Here is a 25,960-nt window from a genome sequence, read left to right as displayed (position 1 = left end):
CCTTGGTTTCTCAAATGACTGCCTCGCCTGGTTCACCAACTACTTCTCAGATAGAGTTCAGTGTGTCAAATCGGAGGGCCTGTTCTCTGGACCTCTGGCAGCCTCTATGGGGGTGCCACAGGATTCAATTCTCGGGCCGATTCTTTTCTCATACTATATATATATATATATATACACACGATGTCGCTCTTGCTGCGGGTGATTCCCTGATCCACTTCTATGCAGACGATACCATTCTGTATATACATCTGGCCCTTCTTTGGACACTGTTAACTAACCTCCAAATGAGCTTCAATACCATACAACACTCCTTCCATGGCCTCCAACTGCTCTTAAATGCTAATAAAACCAAATGCATGCTTTTCAACCATTCGCTGCCCGCACCCGCCCGCCCAAATAGCATCATTACTCTGGACTGTTCTGACTTAGAATATGTGGACAACTACCTAGGTGTCTGGCTAGACTGTAAACTCTCCTTCCAGACTCATATTAAACATCTCCGATCCAAAATGAAATCTAGAATCGGCTTCCTATTTTGCAACAAAGCCTCCTTCACTCACGTCGCAAAACACACCCTCGTAAAACTGACTATCCTACCGATCCTCGACCTCGGCGATGTCATTTACAAAATAGCTTCCAATACTCTACTCAGCACACTGGATGCAGTCTATCACAGTGCCATCTGTTTTGTCACCAAAGCCCCTTATACCACCCACCAACGGGCAGTATTTGCACGGCTGGATAAAAAAAATGTACCCGATTTAATCTGGTTACTACTCCTGCCCAGTAACTAGAATATGCATATAAATTATTGGCTTTGGATAGAAAACACCCTAAAGTTTCTAAAACTGTTTGAATGGTGTCTGTGAGTATAACAGAACTCAAATGGCAGGTCAAAACCTGAGAGATTCCTTTACAGGAAGTGGCCTGTCTGACCATTTGTCTTTCTTTGACATCTCATTCAATTACAAAGGATCTCTGCGGTAACGTGACAATTCCCACAGGTCCAATAGGCTCTCAGAGCCCGGGAAAAACCTGAATGTCGTCATTCCAGCCCCAGGCTGAAACACATTATCGCCTTTCTCAAGTGGCCGATCAAGGGACTGTGGGCTTAGGCGCGTGCACTGGTCGCCCCCGTCTTTGTGTTTTTTCCTCTGTTTGCCGAAAAGGAGATTCCCGGTCGGAATATTATCGCTTTTTTACGAGATAAATTGCATAAAAATTTATTTTAAACAGCGGTTGACATGCTTCGAGGTACGGTATTGGAATATTTAGAAATTTTTGTCACGAATTGCGCCATGCGCACGACCCTGATTTACCATTTCGGATAGTGTCTGGGACGCACGAACAAAACGCCGCTATTCGGATATAACGATGGATTATTTTGGACAAAACCAACATTTGTTATTGAAGTAGCAGTCCTGGGAGTGCATTTTGACGAAGACAACAAAAGGTAATCAAACTTTTATAATAGTAAATCTGATTTTGGTGAAGGCTAAACTTGCCGGGTGTCTAAATTGCTAGCCCGTGATGGCTGGGCTACGTACTTAGAATATTGCAAAATGTGCTTTCACCAAAAAGCTATTTTAAAATCGGACATCGAGTGCATAGAAGAGTTCTGTATCTATAATTCTTAAAATAATTGTTATGCTTTTTGTGAACGTTTATCGTGAGTAATTTAGTAAATTGTTAGTAAATTCCCCGGAAGTTTGCGGGGGGTATGCTAGTTCTGAACGTCACATGCTAATGTAAAAAGCTGTTTTTTGATATAAATATGAACTTGATTGAACAAAACATGCATGTATTGTATAACATAATGTCCTAGGGTTGTCATCTGATGAAGATCAAAGGTTAGTGCTGCATTTAGCTGTCTTCTGGGTTTTTGTGACATTATATGCTAGCTTGAAAAATGGGTGTCTGATTATTTCTGGCTGGGTACTCTGCTGACATAATCTAATGTTTTCCTTTCGTTGTAAAGCCTTTTTGAAATCGGACAGTGTGGTTAGATTAACGAGAGTCTTGTCTTTAAATAGCTGTAAAATAGTCATATGTTTGAGAAATTGAAGTAATAGGATTTTTAAGGTATTTGAAAATCGCGCCACTGGATTACACTGGCTGTTACGTAGGTGGGACGATTACGTCCCGCCTAGCCCATAGAGGTTAACAGTAATCTATACCGGTGCAACAAACGGATGAAAACGGACCGAACAGAGGGGAAAACCTGAAGTTATCCAATAAGAAATGCATGTCTTTGGTTTCTGCTGCAAAATGTTTTACTCCATTTTGCTATGGTGCGACAATGTGTATTAATTTCACCCACAACAGTACAACATTAGTATGAAGTAAAGCCCCCCTCACCTCCAGTAGACTGTCCCCCACCAGAGCCACCAGTAGCTGGTGTCCGCACTTCTCCCTGAACAGCGCCGCATTCTCTGAGGCGTACATGCAGGTGAAGTCGAACATGGCCACATCGGGCTGGTTGCAGTGGTTGATGGCGTAGTCCAGAGAGGGCAGCTGGTAGTTGGTGCCAAAGTCGGCAGCCTCGCGGGCGTAGGAGAGAAGAGCCTCCTGGTTCACGTTGTCTTGGCCCAGAAGCTTCTCTGTTTCAATGTAATCCTGCAGGACCAAGAAACAGGGAGGGTTGATGGAAAATTAATGGTATTGCTCCGAAAGGATCAGAGCACCACCTCTACCAGACCCTAGTTGGAGCCTATAACTGGGGCTTAAGATTTTCCTGGTCAGGTCATATGGTCAGGAAAACATCAGGGCCCTACCTACTTATTGCATGTGATCCCTCTTCATTCTGTGTAGACTAGACTGAGGTGATGGCAAACGGCCCTAAAGACTTTAGTTGCCCTAAACAGTTTTGTTCAACATTTCTGAACACGTAAGCAGACTTTGAAAAGCTACGCAGTACAAGTCTGTTTTTTTAACCAGCTGCTGAAACAAAAGGGAGGTTTCACCTCAGGTAGCAAGCAATTACAGGGATTACAAGTCTACTACATTATTGTTATGGATCAGTGCCCTCACATGCAATCACCATCATATTTTATCAAACATATTTTCATTGTACAATTTAAAATGTAAGTCAAGAGCTCGCTGACAATTCGAACCAGTCAAGGCAGCAGTGCTATGATGAGAGTTTAAAGACTACACACAGAGGTCACATTCAGAGCAGGACGGATGAGGAGTCCATCTTCACTGAAGGAAAAATGAAACGAAAACGAGCCTTCAGAGACCAGATACACACACGTGCCAGATTCCTTCTCAACCAGCAACACCGTTTCTCCTCTCACTCCACCTTGTTCTGTGCTTTTATTCCCAGTTCAAACAAAGGGCTGAGATTTAGCACCCTCTGGCAGATAGGGCACAATTGCACAGCTGTAAATATCTGAACAGTTGGGGATTGGAAGAGTGGGGGAATGACATATGGGGAAGGTGAACACAAAGGAGCAAAACAAACACCACTCACATGAATGATGACCCCCTTGTCCAGCAGACTCTGCTTCTTTGCAGTCATCACAAAGTAGTGCGTGTTGTCTCTGTAGTACACAATGTTCTCCAGATCAATCCCTGCAACAAGACAACAAAGATGAATTAACACCTTTATGTGCATCATCATGTTGACCAGGTTGACCGTACAACCAGTGGGGTGGTTGTATTAGTTGACCAACTGTACAGTAGGGATTAGCCCAGTGGATCATGTTTCAAAATACAATGTTTATCTTATGATCCATGTGAGTGATGGGGCACGGCCCTTTGATTAAGAGGGGATTGGAGGGGAAGGGATTCCAGCCTGTCTTCACTGCTGAGCCAACTGTCCTCACAAAGCCAAGCAAAGAGAGAAATCAGCAGCACAGGATTCTCCATAGTGTTCTAGCATGGCAAAGCACATCTTATCTACCCGACAGGCTAGCACTTCATCGTAAACACATCACTCCTTTTTTGTAGGAGCCACACTGGTTTCATTGATTAAAACATTTTATTTTGGTTCCCATTGGACTGATGATGACACCTAGGGAATCAGAATTCTAGACATAAATTAGCCTGGTCGCAGATCTGTTTGTGCCGTCTTGTGTGGTGGCTAATTTCTGCATTACCAAATGAGGAGAGTTAAACACACCAGTCCGAGTTAACTATATCTTTAATAATTAAGATATGCTTTTGCAAAAGCATCTTTGACTTTTAACGATTCACCATTTCTAATGACCCGTTAAGAGTGTTAACACAATGGCTACTGAGATCTTTTTAGCAAGATCCACCCCCTTTTGACATGACAAACCACAGATAGTTAGTTAGGAACAGTTCACAAAGAAAGCCTGTTTACTTTAGAGAGGAGTATCTACAGCCAGATACCATTCGCTATAAATTATCGTTCAGTTTGGTCCCTAATGACAAGGTTCTAATCTCGTCCCTGGTACTTCATAGAACAAAAACACCATTTCATCCAATGGCATATATCAATTGTCAACTCTAGATACTCCCATCTCAAGCAAACCTCCTCTTGACCCCACTGCTGGACAAGCTCACTGAGGGGAGTGACCTGCGCACAGACATTGTGGAGACAAATAATTGGTTCCCCATTAATCACGCCATCCCTTCACATGGTTTAACCTGTTGAGGTGTAGGGGGCAGTATTTTCACGGCCGGATGAAAAACGTACCCAAATTAAACTGGTTACTACTCTGGCCCAGAAACTAGAATATGCATATTATTAGTAGATTTGGATAGAAAACACTCTGAAGTTTCTAAAACTGTTTGAATGGTGTCTGAGTATAACAGAACTCATATGGCAGGCAAAAACCTGAGAAAAATCCAACCAGGAAGTGGAAAGTCTAGAGAATCAAAAGAACTACAATTCTCATCGAAACTACAGTTTCTGTGGGGTCACGTTGCACTTCCTAAGGCTTCCATTGGCTGTCAACAGCCTTCAGAAAGTTATTTCAGCATTCTCCTGTCACTGGGCAGATAATAGGAGCTCAGTCAATCAGTGGACTGCCTGTGGACAAAGGGGTTGGATATGCGCGATCCCGCGAGTGCGCCGTTCCTTCTTGAATGAATATGCTATTGTCCGGTTGGAATATTATCGCAATTTTACGTTAAAAATACCATAAAGATTGATTTTAAACAGCGTTTGACATGCTTCTAAGTACGGCGGGTGTCTGTATAGCTTGCTGTGATGGCGAGCTATGTACTCAGAATATTGAAAAATGTGCTTTCTCCATAAAGCCATTTTAAAATCCAGGAGTAGTATATCTATAATCATTTAAATAATTGTTATATATTTTGTCAACGTTATGATGAGTATTTTTGTAAATTGATGTGTTTTGGTGGGAATACATTTTCTGAACATTACGCGGCAATGTAAAGTGTGTTGGGGGTCAGGTTTGGTAGAGGACTCACCTGTCTCCTCTTTGAGCTCCAGGAAGAACTTCTGGTTGAAGATGAAGGCCACTCCGCTGATCTCCTCCACCTTGGCCTCGGCCGTGGTGTTCCTGTTGACAAAGTTGGCTGTGATGGCGATGGCCAGCTTACCCCGGAACTCCTTCCTCTTGAAACCTGAGGAGAAAGTATTGTTATTGTTCTGCTAAGGACACTTAACATTTTGGAAGTTAATATTTTTCTTTTGTTTTAAAACTGGGTCACATTGATTTATTACATAGAGTAATAATTTGATTGTATTGTTCTTATAGCACCATGTAATAAAGAGTCATGAAGGTTCAGATTATGCAAAAAAAAAAAAAAAAAAAAAATGGTAGAATTGCATTACAAAATACTACCTTTGAACTTTGAGTAATAATTGTCTGGGTGATGATTTACCCATTTTCTTTCCTTTTTAGGTGCAGTCAGACTATGCTCAAGACTGATGCCAATACTGTAATTGACTTTCACCTGTCACATGACCAGGGCCAGTGTGTATACAAGCAGTTTATCTTCTCAGGCTCCCAGGTAGACCTGTAGGCAAAGTGTTCTGATGCAGTTCAAATGTTACCAGTGCTAACTAGAGTTAACCTCTTGACGGTCGCCTAGGATAGGGGGCGCCACAGCGCATTTTGAAAAAAATCCGTGCCCATTTTAAACGGCCTACTAACTCAAACTCAGAAGCTAGGATATGCATATAATTAATACTTGTGGATAGAAAACACCCTAAAGTTTCTAAAACTGTTTGAATGGTGTCTGTGAGTATAACAGAACTCATATGGCAGTCAAAACCCCGAGACAGATCGAAACAGGAAGTGGAATTCTGAATTGCAAACTCAACTTCATCACGTTGCCTATTAATCACACCGTGAGCTATGGTTCATTGAGCACTTCCTATTGCTTCCACTAGATGTCCCCAGTCTTTACAAAGTGGTTTGAGTCTCCTACTGTTAAAACTGAATGAATGAGACGCTGTGGAACGTGGTCACACGGAGAGGGCCATCACCATTATGACGCCGGCGCCCCTGGTTACCCTCCCCTTTCGAAACGTTTTGAAACACAATGCAATCGTCCCCCTCGAATCTTATTGGCTCTCTTGTTGAAAAACGCCCTGAAGATTTTTGTTGAAAAACGCCCTGAAGATTTATGTTCTACAAAGTTTGACATGTTTGAACGAACCTAAATGGAGAAAAAAATGCATTTTCTCGAAATGGCTGTCCCGCGTCTGAGGGAGCATTTGGATCAGCCTTCAGACGCGCTAACAAGAACAAGCTCTTGGAACATAAAGGAGTCATTTTTTCGAACGAAAATACATTTGTTGTGGACCTGGGATTCCTGGAAGAGCTTTCTGATGAAGACAACCAAAGGTAAGGGATTATTGACAATAGTATACAAGACTAGATGTGATATGCGATTGTTCCAAGATGGCGCTGACCTGTAACGTTAGCCTATTTTTCAGAGTATCGCATCCCCTTTCATCGCAAAGTATGATTACCCAGTAAAGTTAATTTTAAATCTGGCATTACAGGTGCTTTCAAGAGATATTCATCTATAAATCTTAGAATGACAATATTACATTTTTAAAATGTTTTCGAATAGTAATTTAGTAAATTGTAGCTCTGTTTCATCGGATGCATTTGAGGGAAAATAGTCAACGTTACACACCGATGTAAAATGCTGTTTTTATATATAAACTTTATCGAACAAAAGAATGCATGTATTGTGTAACATGATGTCCTAGGTGTGTCATCTGATGAAGATTGTCAAAGGTTAGTGCTGCATTTAGCTGTTTTTTGGTTATTTGTGATGCATGTGGTTGGTCGGAAAATGGCTATGTGGCTACTTTGACGATATACTCCTCTAACATAATCTAATGTTTTGCTTTTGCTGTAAAGCCTTTTTGAAAATCGGACAACGTGGTTCAATTCAGGAGAGGTGTATCTATAAAACGATAATTTGAGAAAAAAAATAGAAAAAACAAAAATTATTAAATTTTGTTATGCTAATTGCGATATGATTTTTAGCTGGATGTCCGTCCCGTATGCCGCACAGGGGTTCACTGCAGATGAAGAGTAGTAGTCACTACCAGGGGTGCAACTTTGGTTTTATAACTGGGTGAAATAATAAAAATAAAAAAAATTATCCAGTCGGATAAAACTCCAAACAACCTACCAAAGTACTCGAAGGCATCTGCATGGTCCTAAAGCACACCATTGCCTCGTTTTGTATCACATTCCAATGATATAACTGGGGGGGAGGAGACAAAAATGAAATTTCAGAATGTGGGGGGGGTCGTCCCCAATGAAAGTTGCACCCCTGGTCACTACAATCAAAACCAGTCAGTCAACGTGCCCTTGGAGTGCAGCTCAAACTGTGTCAACAGGAAGGATTTGGAGCGTTGCACCATCTCGCCCCAACTCGGCAACATCGGTTCCTATAAAATGAATGACTTGTGCTTTGAACCATAGCTTTAAAGGGCTCCCTAAACGTATGCTAGAAGCAATCCACTGTGTAAACTTGCATGCATTCCCTCAGGCATGTTTCCTCTCAAATACTGTAACACCTTGTTTGTGTGCATTTCTATTGGACTTTCCCAGTCTAGTATTTTATGGCTATGAGTGAAACTCTATAGTTGAAAATGTTCAGGTGTGTAACTTTTAGCTGTGCACCAAGAGTTTCCAGCCTCATGTTAATGTTAAAACAATAACATCTCCATCATGTGTTCTCACCATCTAACGTGTTTCTGCGTCCATCCGCACCGATCACCACATCAAATTCAAAGTCAGTGAGGGGGTGGTTTGATGGTCTAATCTCAGCTCTCCATCCAGGCCCTGGAAAAAGGAGAAGATAAAGTATTAGACAAGCGTTCTGAGACAGCAGCAAGTCATATGAATACAGCAATATATTGTAAACGTTTCCTATTATCCATGAGTGTTAAGGTTTCATCGGAGTTTGTTATTGGATGACGAGTCATAACATGGTGCTTTTAGGTTAAATACATAGCTAAGTTGTCTGCAACTATTTATTTTATTTGTATTTAACTAGGCAAGTCAGTTAAGAACAATGACTGCCTACCCCGGCCAAACCCGGACGACGCTGGGTCAATTGTGCGCCGCCCTATGGGACTCCCAATCACGGCCAGATGTGATACATCCTGGATTCGAACCAGGGACGGTAGTGACGCCTCCTGCACTGAGATGCAGTGTCTTAGACTGCCGTGCCACTCGGGAGCCCATATAGCTGGAGTCTTGCTGGGGGTTTGTAATCTTTCACAATGCAACATGGTAAGTGGCAATGATGCAGAATGAAAACAGTGACCCTCTCCATATCAGCTCAACACTCGTGCCACACAGTCTTACAGAAACGCCCACACCACATTCTCCTGAGGTACCCCCTGAAGGACACGGTCACTGCTGCAGAGAAGGACACATTGCAACCCTAAATTTAGGCTAGTCTTCCATCTCGGTCTTCTTCTATATTTATCAGTCTAGTGACAAGTCTGCCACCACATGCTACTCAAGAAATAACCGGGAGAAAAACAGGACGCTTGTTTAAATCCAATGTTCAAAATCAAAAAACAAAAAAGGGACAGTTGGTAAGCTTAGGGACTCTGAAGAACAGCTTCATAAATATACAATGGGCTTGTTTTTGGCATCAACTCAAATTAGGCAAGCAACATTGCAAGCTGATAATTCGCAGAATAACAATGTAAAAAGCAGATATGACAAATATGCAAGCATGAAATAACAGTAAAATTGTAAACACAGCTGTTTAGTGATGATTGCCATGGACATGTTTACATGGCATGGAGGCTAGGGTTGTGACAGTCATGGAATTTTGAATGATGGTTGTTGTTCAGCCAAATGACCCACGGCCACCAATAATCATTTGAATAGCAAAATAATGAAGCAAAAAAGTATGTGCTGCTGCAGGAAGGGGGGCATTGTCTAAGCAACCAAAGACTTGTTTGCTACACCATTTTACCCCTGAAACAGACTCAACAGCCCAAATGGTGGTGTGTGTGGGGGGGTTCATGACGTTCTCCATCCATAAATTGTAGGTTACACAATTATACGGTACTTGTGCTTGCCCTAATGGAGGTTTGAAGTTCTGAAATGTCCTTTCACAGACTGATGCTGGACCTGATACCACTGGGTCGGATTCAAAAGTGTAGGGACAGAAAGCTGTATTTTCTGGAAAAAATAAAAAAAGAGAGAAAGTTACCTTCATTCTCCTGGTTGTCCGGTGGTTCCAGCAGTTTAACAAACTCCACGTTGACATGGACCTCCACTCCCACGATGAGGGAGACCTTCAGCAGCATGAGCTGGAGCTGGCGAATACCTTCATAGACAAACAGATCAGGTATATTTAAAGTGGCAGTGCAGTTGTTTTTTTTTTTTAAAGGTGATTTTACTGATACAGTATTTTCCCCATTATGAAAAAGGCCTTTTTGTGTAAGAGCAGTTTGAAAAAAATCCTGGATTTTCAGCCTGTTCAGGTGGGATGGAGTTTTTGGCCCAGGTCATATCACAATCTGATCAGATTATTCTGACCATCATCATCATTTTTTTATTTGCATATGCATCCTCCTACTTTGAAGGCATAAGAAGGGAAGGCTCTAGAGTCTAAATGATCCTATCCGCTGTTAGATTCGAAATAAGCTCACGAACAGCTAGTAAAGCTCAAACCAAGTTTATTCACCAACTGGGTATCACAGCTGCCTAAGACAAAGCCTTACACATCTAGACAACAAATACATCCGTCGCTAGACAGGATTTAACGTATGCCTGTTCTTTCTCACTTCATCTGACCTGACCTCGGCCCAAATTCCTCACTCCTCCCCATCTCACAGCTGTCCTACCTTATCTGTTGACTGAAACCAGACTGTGGCCCTTCTCTCCATAGGATACCTAATATCTAACAATAACATGTTCTGACAGAATGTAAACTTTCTGCATTACCTTCTCTCCCTCAGTAACATGAATAAGGATTTTTCAAGTTTAGAAGTCAGTACCCATCACCGCCAATCAGGGCCTTTTATGTAAATATATTTACATTTGTATCGACATGCCCACACAATCAGACTGAGCATTTCAATGGCAAAATGAGGCTCAGGGAAATAAATGATAAAACATGTGTTATTTTCATGAAATAAACAGTGATTTGTTAGACAGTGATCATTTAAAACAACAAAAAAAAACTGCATGGGGGCTTTAACACATATCCATCAACACACAGTCTCCAATAACCTGTGGCCTTGCTAGGCTTAGAGACATGGTTAGTGAAATGCCACATGACTGATTCCATTCTGAGGTATAGGTGTAGTTAGCTAGCAGCTGGTAAGTCTGTTTCCAGCTTCATAAGTTAACGTGAGAAGCAGTATTTATGGCCCTGATAAGACACCAGAAGGTCACTTTATCTGGCAGCAGTGGTTTGTAAAACACACAGCATTTGCATTTATGGGCTCCTCCACTTCACATGTTATCTAAGGCAAGGAAGTAGCAGGGAGATGAAAAACGCTCTCACACAAGCATCAGATTTCTCGGCAGAGCAACCTGGATATACAATCCCAGTCAAATGTTTGGACACACCTACTCCAATGGTTTTTCTATATATTTACTACATTTGTAGAATAATAGTGAAGACATCAAAACTATGAAATAACACACATGGAATCATGTAGTAACCAACAAAACATTTAAAGAGTTAAACAAATCAAAATATATTTCATGTTTGAAGAATCTTGACAGCGTCGCACACTCTTGGCATTCTCTCAACCAGCTTAATGAGGTAGTCACCTGGAATGCATTTCAATTAACAGGTGTGCCTTAATTTGAGGAATTTCTTTCCTTCTTAATGTGTTTGAGCCAATCAGTTGTCCTGTGACAAGGTAGGGGTGGTATACAGTATAGCCCTATTTGTTAAAATACCAAGTCCATGTTATGGCAAGAACAGCTCAAATAAGCAAAGAGAAATGACAGTCCATCAGTACTTTAAGACATGGGTCAGTCAATGCGGAAAATTTCTTCAAGTACTGTCGCAAAAACCATCAAGAGCTATAATGAAACTGTCTCATGACACCGCCACAGGAAAGGAAGACACAGAGTTACCTCTGCTGCAGTTGTTAAATTCATTAGAGTTACCAGCCTCAGAAATTGCAGCCCAAATAAATGCTTCAGAGTTCAAGTCACAGACACATCTCAACATCAACTCACAGAGGAGACTGCGTGAACCAGGCCTTCATGGTCAAATTGCTGCAAAGAAAATCACCAATAAGAAGACTTGCTTCAGCCAAGAAACACAAGCAATGGACATTAGACCAGTGGACATTTTTGGTTCCAACCGCACATCTTTGTGAGAAGCAGAGTAGGTGAACGGATGATCTCTGCATGTGTGGTTCCCACCGTGAAGCATGGATGAGGTGTGATGGTGCTTTGCTGCAGACACTGTCAGTGATTTATTTAAAATTCACGGCACACTACTACAACATTCTACTGCGATATGCCATCCCTTCTAGTTTATGCTTTATAGGACTATCATTTGTTTTTCAACAGGACAATGACCCAACACACCTCCAGACTATGTAAGGGCTATTTGACCAAGAAGGAGAGTGATGGAGTGCTGCATCAGATGACCTGGCCTCCATTATTTTTTTTTAAACACATCTTTATTTAAAACTAGACAAGTCAGTTAAGAACAAATTCTTGTTTACAATGACAGCCTACACCGGCTAAACCCGGACTATACTGGGCCAATTGTCGGCCGCCCTATAGGACTCCCAATCACAGCCGGTTGTGATACCCTGGTTCGAATCCAGGCTGTGTCTGTAGTGAAGCCTCTAGCATTGAGATGCAGTGCCTTAGACTGCTGTGCCACTTGGGATGGTTTGGGATGAGTTGGACTGCAGAGTGAAGGAAAAGCAGCCAACAAGTGCTCAGCATGTGTGTGAACTCCTTCAATACTGTTGAAAAAGCATTCCTGGTGAAGCAGATTGAGAGAATGCCAAGTGTGCAAAGCTGTCATCGAGGCAAAGGGTGGCTACTTTGAAAAATATATTAGGATTTGTTTAACACTTTTTTGGTTACTACATGATTCCATATGTGTTATTTCATAGTTCAGGTCTTCACTATTATTCTACAATGTAGAAAATAGTAAAAAGGAAAACCCTTGAATGAGTAGGTGTGCAAACTTTTTTTTTGACTGGTAATGTATATTGAAAATCTAACTGAAGAACATGGGAGTGACAGAGGGACAGACCATGTAACAATGTTACCATCTGAAAAATACCGTAGTCTGTTTTCCCCAGCAGAACACCAAAACAAGGAAGAATAATATTACTTGACATACTTCCCAATGAGATAAGAATGACATTACGAAAAGTATGAAACTTACTGATGTGGTCTATGGCTCCGGCACAAAATTTGCCATAGAACTTCTTGGCCCCGAGGCCCCTGAGGTCGTGGATGGTGTAGGGCCACAGGTGGAGCACGTTGTTTCTGGAGAAGGTGTCCCTCTTCTCAATCACCACCACCTTGGCCCCCAGCAGAGCCAGCTCGATGGCTGTGCGCAGGCCACAGGGCCCTCCTCCAATGATCAAAGACTGGGCGGGGGGGCGGAGGAGAACAAGAGCCACATCAGTGTACAGAAGAAACTGTAATTAAACACAACCAAGGTAAACTGTTGCAAAGGTGACATGAAGTGTGATTACAGAAAATGTGATCAGCACCATCGAAGGCGTTCACCTCTTCTATATAAGTTATATTGTATTGCAACCTCTGGAATACTGTTGCATGGTTTGTTTAACTTTACAATCAATGTTTTTTAGTCTGGCATTCATTTTAAAGTGAAAAATACGAGTTTCAGCACCATTCTGTTAACATGGAGTTGCCCCCATTGTAAACATGCTAGAAAAAGTGGATATAAAGAGATATATATATATTTTTTTTTTAACAGTGTGCCTTCTTTGTTCCAATTCTTTGCATAATCAGCAAATCTCACAACAAAATGTATTTTGGTAGGTTTCATATGTGAGGAGGTTTAATCATGCTTTCTTTGTTTAAAATGTTCCCATAGATGTGTGCAGCGTAGCTTTTAATTTCTCCACATTGCTGACAAGCATCTACCAGCTGGGTGTGCAGGGATATCACATCTCAAGACAGTGAAACACGATAAGAGACACGCTCTGTTTCACCTGCATCACAACATTACCATGAAAGACAAGTCACGTTATGAAGTTACTGTACAGCTAGTACTCTAAACATTATAACTAAATAGAACACAGTTTATATATGTGCTTCTGTTTTACACTGTAGTATGGAGGGACATAACATTTATCTACACTTCCATTTTCCAGACTGTTACAAATCTATACAGGGGGATGGAACATTTCCCTGTGGGCTATTTGAATAGTTAGGCCTTTATCGGTATATTAACCAATTTACCACCTGTTGATAAATATCTCCAAGCAGGCCAAAACTCCATCCAAGATGGTCTTTTCAAACAGCATGTTGAAAGGGCATCATCATATTTTTCACAATTTCATAGTATTATTCCAGCTATGAAATAATATATAAAAAACAAGAAAATCAAGTTTTTGACTGCACTGGGCCTTTAATACAAAGTAGCCTATTCCATCTGACGGTGACCACCTTCATCTGACACAGGAAAGGTTAACACTTTATTTGGGGTGCCCGTTTGGTAAACAGGTCTTGGTTCAGTAGATGTTCAGTAACATTTAAAACTAACCATCTACTAACCCTAGCCCTTATTCTAAACCTAAGCGTAACCTTAGCAAACATTTTCTTAATCAACAGATACTTTGTTGATAGTATGACCATCTGTAGATCATCTATATGGGACTATCCAAATACAATGTGACCCAGGGAAGTTATAAAAAATAAAAAAACATTATGAAATCAGTCTTTATGCAGATATGGGATATTAACATGATCTATTCAATCCCAATGTGGGGGGGGTCTGCCCAGTGGCAAATACAGGGTTTGTTCATTTAAAGCTTGTTCCTTATATCTAGATGCTTTATTTCTTGTATCAAATCTGAATGACTTCCACCCTATGTACTATCTGCCACATAGTTGTGAGTCTGACTTGTGCATTTGCATTACTGTGATAGCTTGACTGACTTCTTACCCTGGTGCCCTCACAGGCTTTGGCTCGCTTGTACTCCTTGTGGCCGGCTCTCTTGTCCAGTTTGGTCCAGAGGGCCTTGGCCTTCCAATTGGTGACCGTGGCTTTGAGGTTGCTGTAGAAGTTCCTGTAGTCCAGCGGGTCCAGATCCATCTGCCTGCATAGGATACTAAAGGCCTGCAGAGTGCCCTTACATGTGGACGCCTGGACAAAGTTCTCAAAGAGCTGCCCTGCCTGGGCGCTCCTCTCATCCTCCATCTTCTGTTTTGGAGACTCGATCTGTCCGTCACTCCCTCGCTCTGTCTCCAGCCGCTCACGGGCTTAGTTAGACTATGATCCGACTGCCATCTCAGCGGGTTCTGGAAAAGAAAATGGCATTGGATGTTATTACAGTATCACTCTGCACTCAGACTGTGGTGCTATGGACAAAAATCATCAAGACATTTTCTCTGTGAAATGGTATCCCAGTAATTAATAAACATTAAAACTATTACTGAAATTACAAAAATTACTTTCCTTAACAAGTCCACAAAATATTAATCAGCGCACTGTAGCATGATGCGTTACTGCAAATGTTTCAAATGAAAACAAGGTCACAGTTTAACTGTACGGAATGTCTGAGGCTCAAAATAGACCCTACATGCACGCCTTGATATACAGTGCATTCGAAAAGTATTCAAACCCATTCCTTTTTTACATTACATCCTTAGTATAAAATGGATTCAATAATTTATTTTTCCCCTCATCAAATCGACAAAACAGAAATACCTGATTTACATAAGTATTCAGACCTCTTGCTATGAGACTCGAAATTGAGCTCGGGTGCATTCGGTTTCCATTGATCATCCTTGAGATGTTTCAACAACTTGATCGGGAATCCACCTGTGGTAAATTCAATTGATTGGACATGATTTGGAAAAGCAAACACCTGTCTATATAAGGTCCCATAGTTGACAGTGCATGTCAGAGCAAAAACCAAGCCATGAGGTTGAAATAATTATCTGTAGAGCTCCGAGACAGGATTGTGTCGAGGCACACATCTGGGGAAGAGTACCAAAAAACATCTGCAGCATTGAAGGTCCCCAAGATCACAGTGGCCTCCATCATTCTTAAATGGAAGAAGTTTGGAACCACCAAGATTCTTCCTAGCGCTGTCCGCCCGGACAATCTGAGCAATCGGGGGAGAAGGGCCTTGGTCAGGGAGGTGACCAACAACCCGATAGTTACTGACAGAGCTCCAGAGTTCCTCTGTGGAGATGGGGAGAACCTTCCAGAAGGGCAACCATCTCTGCAGCACTCCACCGATCAGGCCTTTATGGTAGTGTCCAAACGGAAGCCACTCCTCAGTAAGTCACATGACAGCCCGCTTGGAGTTTGCCAAAAGGCACCGAAAAGACTCAGACCATGAGAAACAAGATTCTCTGGTCTAATGAAACCAAGATTGAACTCTCTGGCATGGATGCCAAGCGTCACATCTGGAAGAAAGCTGGAACCATCCCTACGGTAAAGCATGATGTTGGCAGAATCATGCTGTGAGGATGTTTTTCAGTCACAGGGACTGGGAGACTAGTCAGGCTCGAGGGAAAAGATGAACGGAGCAAAGTACAGAGATCCTTTATGAAAACCTGCTCCAGAATGCTCAGGACCTCAGACTGGGGTTCACCTTACAACGACCCTAAGCACACAGCCAAGACAACGCAAGAGTGACTTCGGGACAAGTCTCTGAATGTCCTTGAGTGGCCCAGCCAGAGACCAGACTTGAACCCGATGGAATTTCTCTGGAGAGACCTGAAAATAGCTGTGCAGCAACACTCCCAATCCAACCTGAGAGCTTGAGAGGATCTGCAGAGAAGAATGGGAGAAACTCCTGAAATACAGGTGTGCCAAGCTTGTAGCGTCATACCCAAGAAGACTCGAGGCTGTAATCGCTGCGTCAACACCTATGATTCTTCCGGTTTATATTTTTTTTAGACATTTGCAAAAATTCTAAAAATCTGTTTTTGATTTGTCAGTATGGGGTATTGTGTGTAGACTGATGAGGGGGGAAACAATTGAATCCATCTTAGAATAAGGCTGTAACGTAACAAGATGTGGTAAAAGCGAAGGGGTCTGAATACTTTCCGAATGCACTGTAAGTTTGTAAACCAAAAATTCCACTGAGCAGTTACGGGGAAACAGGTAAACTTGAAATAGTACAGCCTGTTTCAAGCATGAGGATGATTTTGCATAAATCCTCTCTAAAAAAAAAACTAATTTGCATAGCTGGAGATATTCATCAGCTCATAATGACAACTCTGAAACCATTAAAAAAGCCCTGGGATCTTTCCTCATTACAACACCTGTGTACCCTACACATAACTGCCTCTGTCTGCAGCCTCCCATTACCTGTCTAAATAAGTTTCACTAGACAGCCATTCAACTAACCATCATTCAGTAGTTTATCCTCTGCGCTTGTCTCCATAGTTAAAGGGCCACCAATTTCAAGCAGCATATTGTAGAAGCATATGGTCAGAGTGTATCTAAGGAAACAAAATATATTATTCAATGACCTTGTATAATACATTCTCTCAACAATGCCTTCTCTACCCTTCATGTCAATTGGAATGTAAAGTTCCTTTGACACGTCCAGGTTAACAAAATCCCAATACCGTCAAAGCACTACAGTAGTGCCAACTCTTCTCCAGAGAGGAGAGAGAAAGCATTTTCCATGAGGCCCGAAACAGGAGCTCCTTCAATAGTGGAAAGGCTATGTGCAGAATGCAACCTGAACAAGTGAGAAGTCTGGCTGCAGTGGCTGAGGCCTGCCAGTCCACAGTAGGGGTGTCATCTCTCATACGTAACCACATTTGAAAGATAGCAGCAACATCTAATCTAACACCGAGTCTCTAGCATTGAAAGACAGCTGCTCTAGCATTGAAAGACAGCTGCTCTAGCATTGAAAAACACACAGTAACTCATACACACTTCCAGGGACTCAGTGTTCACAGCCTAATCTATATATAACCGGTTGTAGCACTGTGCATTGTGAGGATTTGCACAGAAAGTGCCCAGCATGATATCGCATTCTAAAATCTGCCTCTATTTGCAGAAACAGTTTTAAATTGAGTACAGGAAAAACAAGACATTTGTATATTTCCCCTGAACTCCCTGTATTTCTAATTAGACATGCACTCAGGGGAAATATAGCTGCCTCCCTCTGTCATTCATATAGTCTAAACACTGTCCAAAAGGATTTCACGTTACTGGAACAAAGACACCATTGTATTTCAGCAACTGTCCTGTGTGGCGTGTGATCATGTCAACGTGTACCACAATGTCCAGCTCACGTTCAATACAAAACAACCACGACATAACAGAGGTCCATTGACTCGAGAGAACATAGCTTATCCAGAGAGAGCGTCATCTTGAGAGACCTTAGTGGACAAAGAGTAGAAAGCAACGTTGATCAAAAGAATCAGATTCCAGAAATAAGCCCGATCTAGTCTCTATCAACAGGGAGCAGCACAACCACTAGCCTCCACAGAGACTCTCATGGGCAGTGGTGTGATGGAGCCAAGACTCCAGGACCCAGCAGGGTTATATGTGCTGCCAAGTCTAGGACAACTTTCCTTGCAAAGACACAGGTCACAATTTCTTAGCATTTCACCAAGCCTTGACTGGAGCCCTTTGATGACACGTCTACTGAGTAAGAATGGTAGACCATTATTGATACATACGGCAAACTGTTGAGCGTGAAAACCACAGCAGCAGTTCTCGACAGAAACCTGTGCGCCTGGCACTTACCACCATACACCGTCAAAAGGCACTTACATTTTTTGTCTTGCCCATTCACACTGAATGGCACACATTCACAATCAATATCTCAAGGCTTAAAACGTCTTAAACCAGTCTCCTCCCCTTCATCTACACTGATTGAAGTGGATTGAACAAGTGACATCAATAAAGGATAGTAGCTTCACCTGGTCACTCTATGTCATAGAAAGAGCAGATGTTCTTAATGTTTTGTACACTCAGTGTAGGTTACCTGGACATTGCCTTAGGTAGGGGATAGAGTATACACATCCAGGTAACCAAGGACTACAATGCACAGACAAGACATGGGTATCGGTTACAACAGGAAGGGCTTCATTTCTGTAACAGCCAGAACTACCAAAAGTCAAATATAATGACCTAAAAATCTTTACTGTAAGACATTCCCTCAAACTCCTTTTTTTAAATTTGTTTTAAAAGAGTTTAATTGGACGACAAAGCAAAATGAGTTTGCTGTAGTAGCACAGTGAGTACCAGAGTGTTAATGTCAAGAACAGAGCTGTCTTTCCAGCAGGCACAGTACGAGGCAGAGAAAGTTATGCCTTCTCAGTGTGAGACAGGAATCAAAGGAGAGCCGACAAGTGCCTGGCCAGACAGACTGTGTGCCAGCAACACCTTTGAAAAACGTGGCTCACTGGCTCAGAGCACCAATTAAAAGAGATTCACAAAGACTTCTCTTCAGACCACTACAGACTGTGTAAACAGATCTTTGTAGAGTACAGTACAGGCAATGAGAATATCATAAGATACAGTCTGGAGCATAGCACATTGCTTTTCTGAGGGAAGATCCAATGGTCTCACAGTAAGCGTTAAGGGTTTAGGCGTGTCAGAGTGGTGGTTTGGTGAAAGAGAATTCAAAGCAGTTGGCTGGTGACATGCAGGTTTAAATAGGATGCTGATTAACTCCAGCACGCTCCGTTTCCTCTGAGGCAGGAAACATCCACTGGAGGAATGTCAGAGAAATATGGATCTGATTCAGGACAGACGGGACTGTTTGTTCGAGGAGAAAGAGAACACAAACAGAGAAGGCCTAAGGCCATTATGAAATATAATCCTATTATTCAGGCCAGTTGCGATCCTTTCATCCAATCAGAAAAGGACATAACTTGACAAAAAAATAGCATTGCAGTCAGAAATGAAATCTAATGAATAATATTCTAACTTAGATTCAGCATGAAAATAATACAGAACAATCCATTGAAGATCATGGTCTGACTCAGTCACAGTGCTCTTAATTGAATAGCATTTACCAGATTAAGCAGTTAACTTTATCAGAGAAAACTTCCTGCTTGACATGGCCTCCCGTCTGTCTGCCCAATGGACAGTTTCATACGTTAGCCTTAATGACCTGGGAATGTACAGTCGAGTTTGGACACCTACTCATTCAAGGGTTTTCTTACCATTTTCTACACCCACCCTCTGCCTTGTTGGCAGCTTTGCACACTCCGTACAAAGCTCTCCCTCACCCTCCATTTAGCAAATCTGACCATAACCGTATCCTCCGGATTCCTGCTTAAATCACTCAATACGGAAGAGGGCAGATGACACAGATGCTAAGCTATAGGACAATTTTGCTAGCACAGACTGGAATATGTTCCAGGATTCTTCCAATGGCATTGAGGAGTACACCACAGCAGTCACTGGCTTCATCAATAAGTGCATTGATGACGATGTCCCCACAGTGACCGTATGTACATACCCCAACCAGAAGCCATGGATTACAGGGTAATATCACTGAGCTAAAGGCTAGAGCTGCCACATTCAAAGAGCGGGAATCTCACCCAGACAATTATAAGAAATCCCGCTATGCCCTCCGACGAACCATCAAACAGGCATAGCATCAATACAGGACAAAGGTTGAATCCTACTACACCGGCTCAGATGCTTGTTGGATGTGGCAGGGCTTGTAAACTATTAAGCACAGCTGTGAGCTACACATTGACACGACGAGCTAAATTATTTCTATGTCCGCTTCGAGGCAAGCAACACTGAAGCATGCATGAGAGCACCAGCTGTTCCGGACGACTGTGAGTTAGACCTTTAAAACAGGTCAACATTTTGGCCGCAGGGCCGAAAGGATTACCAGGACGTGTTCTCTGAGCATGCGCAGACCAACTGGCAAGTGTCTTCACTGACATTTTCAACCTGTCCCTGAACGAGTCTAATACCAACATGTTTCAAGCAGACCACCATAGTCCTTGTGCTGAAGAACACCAAGGTAACATGTCTAAATGACTACCTACCTGTAGCACTCACGTTTGTAGTCATGAATGGCTGGTCATGACTCACATCAATACCATTATCCCAGAAACCCTAGACCCACTACATTTCCATACCGCCCCAATAGATCCACAGATGATGCTCTCTCTATTGCACTCCACACTGCCCTTTCCCACCTGGACAAAAGCACACCTATGTGAGAATGCTATTCATTGACTACAGCTCAGCGTTCAACACTACAGTGCCCTGAAAGCTCATCACTAAGCTAAGGACCCTGAGACTAACCACCTACCTCTGCAACTGGATCCTGGACTTCCTGACGGTCCGCCCCCAGGTGCTAAGGGTAGGTAACAACACATTTGCCACGCTGATCCTCAACACAGGGACCCCTCAGGATTGTGTACTCAGTCCCCCCTTTTTACCCACCCATGACTGCATGACTCCAACACCATCATTAAGTTAGCCGAAGACACAACAGTGGTAGGCCTGATGACCGACAATGACGAGAGCCTATAGGGAGGTCATCAGAAAGCCAGGATAACAACCTCTCCCTCAATGTGATCAAGACAATGGAGAGGATCATGGACTACAGGAAAAGGAGGGCCGAGCACGCCCCCATTCTCATCGATGGGGGTGTAGTGAAGCAGGTTGAGAGTTTCAAGTTCCTTGGTGTCCACATCACCAACAAACTGTCACGGTCCAAACACACTAAGACAGTCGTGAAGAGGACACGACAACACCCCCCCCCCAGGAGACTTAGAAGATTTGGCATGGGTCCTCAGATCCTCAAAAAGTTCTACAGCTGCACCGTTGAGAGCATCCTGACTGGTTGCATCACTGCCTGGTATGGCAACTGCTCAGCCTCCGACTGCAAGGCACTACAGAGGGTAGTGCGTACGGCCCAGTACATCACTGGAGCCAAGCTCCTGCCATCCAGGACCTCTATGGCAAGCGGTGTCAGAGGAAGGCCCTAAAAATTGACAAAGTCTCCAGCCACCCTAGTCATAGACTGTTCTCTCTGCTGCCACACAGCAATGGTACCAGAGCGCCAAGTCTAGGTCCAAAAGGCTTCTTAACAGCTTCTATCCCCAAACCATAAGACTCCTGAACAGCTAGTCAAATGGCTACCCAGGCTATTTGCATTGACCCCCCCGACACATTTTTACACTGCTGCTACTCTGTTTATTATCTATAAAGCCACTTTAACTCTACCTACATGTTCATATTACCTCAAATACCTGGACTAACCTTGCCCCCACACATTGACTCTGTACCGGTACCCCCTGTATATAGCCTCGTTACTGTTATTTTATTGTTGCTCTTTAATTATTTTTCATTTGTTTACTTCAGTTTATTTAGTACATACTTTAACACATTTTTTCTAAAACTACATTGTTGGTTAAGGGCTTATAAGTAAGCACTTCACTGTAAGGTCTACACCTGTTGTATTTGGCACATGTGACAAATAACATTTGATATGAAATTTCAGTTTGTCACAAAACAAACAAGTATAGTGTAGAGAATCATTGTACCATCTAAACCGCTGTGAAATATATTGTCAATAACCAAAGATATTGTATTTTCAGCTGGTGTACAAAACTGAAATTAAAAGATGCAAAAACAAAACTTAAAAATGGGAAGCATCTTAGACTTGTTTTCAATGAGAATGATAGATCTATAACTCACATTGCTATGTGAATTTGGCCAGGTCGCCCAAAAAGTTACATATTGCAGCTTTAAATGGATCACAACATTTTCTTTGCAACTTCGGGTAGAAAACCAAAAGCTTTTGCTCATGATGAAAATAAACGGTGTGTTCATCCTCACAAGTCAAGCCAGTTCTCCATGAAAGCAATTCAGTGTGTCCTTTTAGCAACCTAATGCTTCAACCAAACTCTCCTTAATCCAACAAATGTCAGCTTTCTGAGAGGGCCATCACTATGGTCCAATTCTCATATGAAGACTTTTCCTACAAGCCCAAAACTTGAGAAATGGGCTAGTGACTAAAATGTTGTGACAAACCTAATCAAATAATAAAATTATAAACCAATGCATGAAGAAAACATCTATTTAGTGTGATTAGTGACACTTACCATTAAACCCAACCCCATTGCAAAACACTATACTGTGTGAGTGTTTGGGACTTACCATTGAAGACCATTAGAGACCATGACATTGAAGCCATTAGAACTGCTGTAGCCTAATGGTTTGCTTGTTCACCAGGAATGGTCTAACTAATCCAGATATTTTTTTAGAGGGAATATACCACACAGCGGGGCTATTTCCTGGACACATATTTGGCCAAGAGAAGGATGTACTGAATTTCTTTCATGGGGGACTGGCTATAGGGGCGGCAGGTAGCCTAGCGATTAAGAGGGTTCGGCCAGTAACAGAAAGGTCCCTGGTTCGAATCCCCGAGTTGGCATGGTAAAAAAAGGTCTGCTGTTCTACCCTTGAGCAAGGCAGTTAACCCCCAACAACTGCTCCCTGGGTGCTGATGACAATGATGTCAATTAAGAAAGCCCCACACCTCTGACTCCTCTCTGAGAACCTTTGAGAAGGACAACCATCTCTGCAGCACTCCAACAAATCAGGCATTTATGGTATAGTGGCCAGACGGAAGCCACACCTCAGTTAAAGGCACATGACAGCCCACATGGAGTTTTCCAAAAGGCCCCTAAAGACTCTCAGACCATGAGATACAAGATTCTCTGGTCTGATGAAACCAAGATTATTTGGCTTGAATGACAAGCGTCACGTCTGGAGAAAACCTGACACCATCCCTACGGTGAAGCATGGTGGTGGCAGCATCATGCTTTGGGGATGTTTTTCAGCGGCAGGTACTTGGAGACTAGTCAGGATCGAGGGAAAGATGAACGGACCAAAGTACATAGAGATCCTTGATGAAAACCTGCTTTCTGAGCACCCAGGACCTAAGACTGGGGCAAAGGTTCACATTCAAAACAGGACAACAACTACACACAGCCAAGACAACACAGGAGTGGCTTCGGGACAAGTTTCTGAATGTCCTTGAGGGGCCTAGCCAGAGCCCGGACTTGAACATCTCTGGAGAGACCTGAAAATAGCTGTGCAGTGATGCTCCATTATCCAACCTGAGCTTGAGAGCATCTGCATAGAAGAATGGGAGGAACTCCCCAAATACAGGTGTGCCAAGCTTATAGCATCATACCCAAGAAGACTAGAGGCTGTAATCACTGCCAAGGGTGCTTCAACAAAGTACTGAGTAAAGAGTGTGAATACTTATAAAAAAACTGAAATATCACATTTACATTTGTAAACATTTCTAAAAAAAACTGTTTGATTTGTCATTATGGGGTATTGTGTGTAGATCTTTTTTTTTAACTAGGCAAGTCAGTTAAGAACTAATTGTATTCTACCCCAGCCAAACCCTCCCCTAACCTGGACGACGCTGGTCCAATTGTGTGCCGCCCTATGGGACTCCCGATTACAGCCGGTTGTGATACAGCCCGGGATCAAACCAGGGCCTGAAGTGATGCCTCTTGCACTGAGATGCAGTGCCTTAGACCGCTGCGCCGCTCGGGAGCCTTGATTGAAAAACAATTGAATCCATTTTAGAATAAGGCTGTAACGTAACAAAAATGTAGAATACTTTCAGAATACACTGCATGTGCATTATGTGAAGCTGTGCGACATAGAATGTCCAAAAGTAATCTAGTAAAACACACAAGCAATCACAGTAATAAAACTGTAAAAGGAAAACGTCTGTCTGTATGAATGCCTTTGTCTCAGTCAACGGTCCCAGAATATATAATGGCCCCTGACAGAAACTCATCCGGTTCAACAGTGACACGGACACCACGAGCTCCTGGTGTATTTCTGTCTTGCCTCTGGGCTGACATGCAGGCACAGCCCTTATAAGACACTTATAAGTGACATGAAGTAGTGAGCCCTTGTGTAACTTATTTTTTTTCCCCTCCCCCATATCGGCAAGAAGGGAGAGATTATTCTGAAAAGCTCACATGAAAAAAGGTAGAAGATTAACATCGCTGCTGTAACAATGGGAATAAGGCCCTTATAGAAAGAAAATAATTTGGCCATTGAGAGGGCTCAGGATTAAAGTCAAATTGGCAGGAACTACTGTACATCCAGTAACAGCCAGGTTTTATAAATGGTTATGCGCCCAGGAAATCTTGACCTGGAATACATTCGTATAATTTGAGATGGTTTGGTTCCAACTGCCGTATCTTTGTGAGATGCATAGTAGGTGAACGGATGATCTCTGCATGTGTAGTTCCCACTGTAAAGCATGGAGGATGGTGTGTTTATTTAGAAATCAACTTAACCAGCATGGCTACCACAGCATTCTGCAGCGATACGCCATCCCATCTGGTTTCCGCTTAGTGGGAGTATCATTTGTATTTCAATAGGACAATGACCCAACACACCTCCAGGCTGTGTAAGGGCCATTTGACCAAGGAGAGTGATGAGTGCTGCATCAGATGACCTGGCCTCCACAATAACCAGACCTCAAGCCAATTGAGATGGTTTGGGATGAGTTGGACCGAAGAGTGAAGGAAAAGCAGCCAACAAGCAGTCAGCATATGTCGGAGGAAACACCGTTCAACTGGCGACTGGGGTCAGCCTGCAGGGACCCGGCCCGCCATAAGGAGTTACTAGGGCCCGATGAGACAATTAAAGCCCCCGTGGCCTAACCCTGACGACGCTGGGCCAATCATGCGCAGTCCTATGGGACTCCCGGTCACTTGTGGCTTAACTCTTAAACTTAGCCACCTAGCTAACGTTAGCCACCTAGCTAGAATTCATAACATATCATGTTTAGCAAATTCATAACATATAATAGGAATTGTAATTCGTAATGTGAAGAAGTTACACAGAGCAAATTGATGACTGTAGGCTATTTCAATAGTTTAGTGTCTCAAATAAATCAGACAAGCACCATAGAAAACACTTGATTTTGCAGTAACAGTGCAGGGCCCCAGTATGCACACATCACCTGTTGTAAAATATGGAGCATGATCTTTTTAAACTAGGACTGTGCAGTGGTGAAAAAAGTACTCCATTGTCATACTTGAGTAAAAGTAAAGATGCCTTAATAGAAAATGACTTAAGTAAAAGTGAGTCACCCAGTAAAATACTACTTGAGTAAAAGCATCTGGTTTTAAATGTAGTTAAGTACAGTGGTGGAATAAGTACTACATTGTCATACTTCAGTAAAAGTTCAAAGTAAATGCTTTACATCAAACTTCTTATATTAAGCAAACCAGACGGCAGGATTTTTTTTTTTTTTTTTTACGGACAGAGAGGGACACTCATACATAATTTACAAACTCCGTATTTGTGTTTATGGAGTCCGCCAGATAAG

The 25,960-nt window shown here is 42.5% G+C and overlaps 1 protein-coding gene across 15 annotated transcripts in view; it reads right to left on the bottom strand.

The window, feature by feature from the left end:
• Positions 1-25,960, bottom strand: part of LOC106573205 (protein-methionine sulfoxide oxidase mical2b-like) — a 73,357-nt gene that overhangs the window by 46,703 nt on the left and 694 nt on the right. For 12 of the 15 annotated variants that reach the window (XM_045696965.1, XM_045696967.1, XM_014148021.2 and 9 more), the window contains exons 2-8: positions 14,569-14,924; positions 12,814-13,021; positions 9,646-9,762; positions 8,151-8,252; positions 5,404-5,559; positions 3,473-3,573; positions 2,359-2,616 (exon numbers count right to left, since the gene is read on the bottom strand). In XM_045696965.1, coding sequence (XP_045552921.1) covers positions 2,359-2,616; positions 3,473-3,573; positions 5,404-5,559; positions 8,151-8,252; positions 9,646-9,762; positions 12,814-13,021; positions 14,569-14,823 — 1,197 coding nt within the window. In that variant the 5' untranslated portion in view covers positions 14,824-14,924. Of the gene's footprint in view, positions 1-2,358; positions 2,617-3,472; positions 3,574-5,403; positions 5,560-8,150; positions 8,253-9,645; positions 9,763-12,813; positions 13,022-14,568; positions 14,925-16,989; positions 17,085-24,015; positions 24,162-25,960 lie in introns of all 15 variants that reach the window. The other 3 variants (XM_045696961.1, XM_045696964.1, XM_045696963.1) reach the window with 2 other exon arrangements.

The sequence above is a fragment of the Salmo salar genome, chromosome ssa16 (genome assembly GCF_905237065.1).
Source record: "Salmo salar chromosome ssa16, Ssal_v3.1, whole genome shotgun sequence".
Classification (NCBI taxonomy): Eukaryota; Metazoa; Chordata; class Actinopteri; order Salmoniformes; family Salmonidae; genus Salmo; species Salmo salar.
The sequence above is the reverse complement of the archived record's forward strand: the minus strand, read 5'-3'. Positions and strand labels throughout refer to the sequence as shown.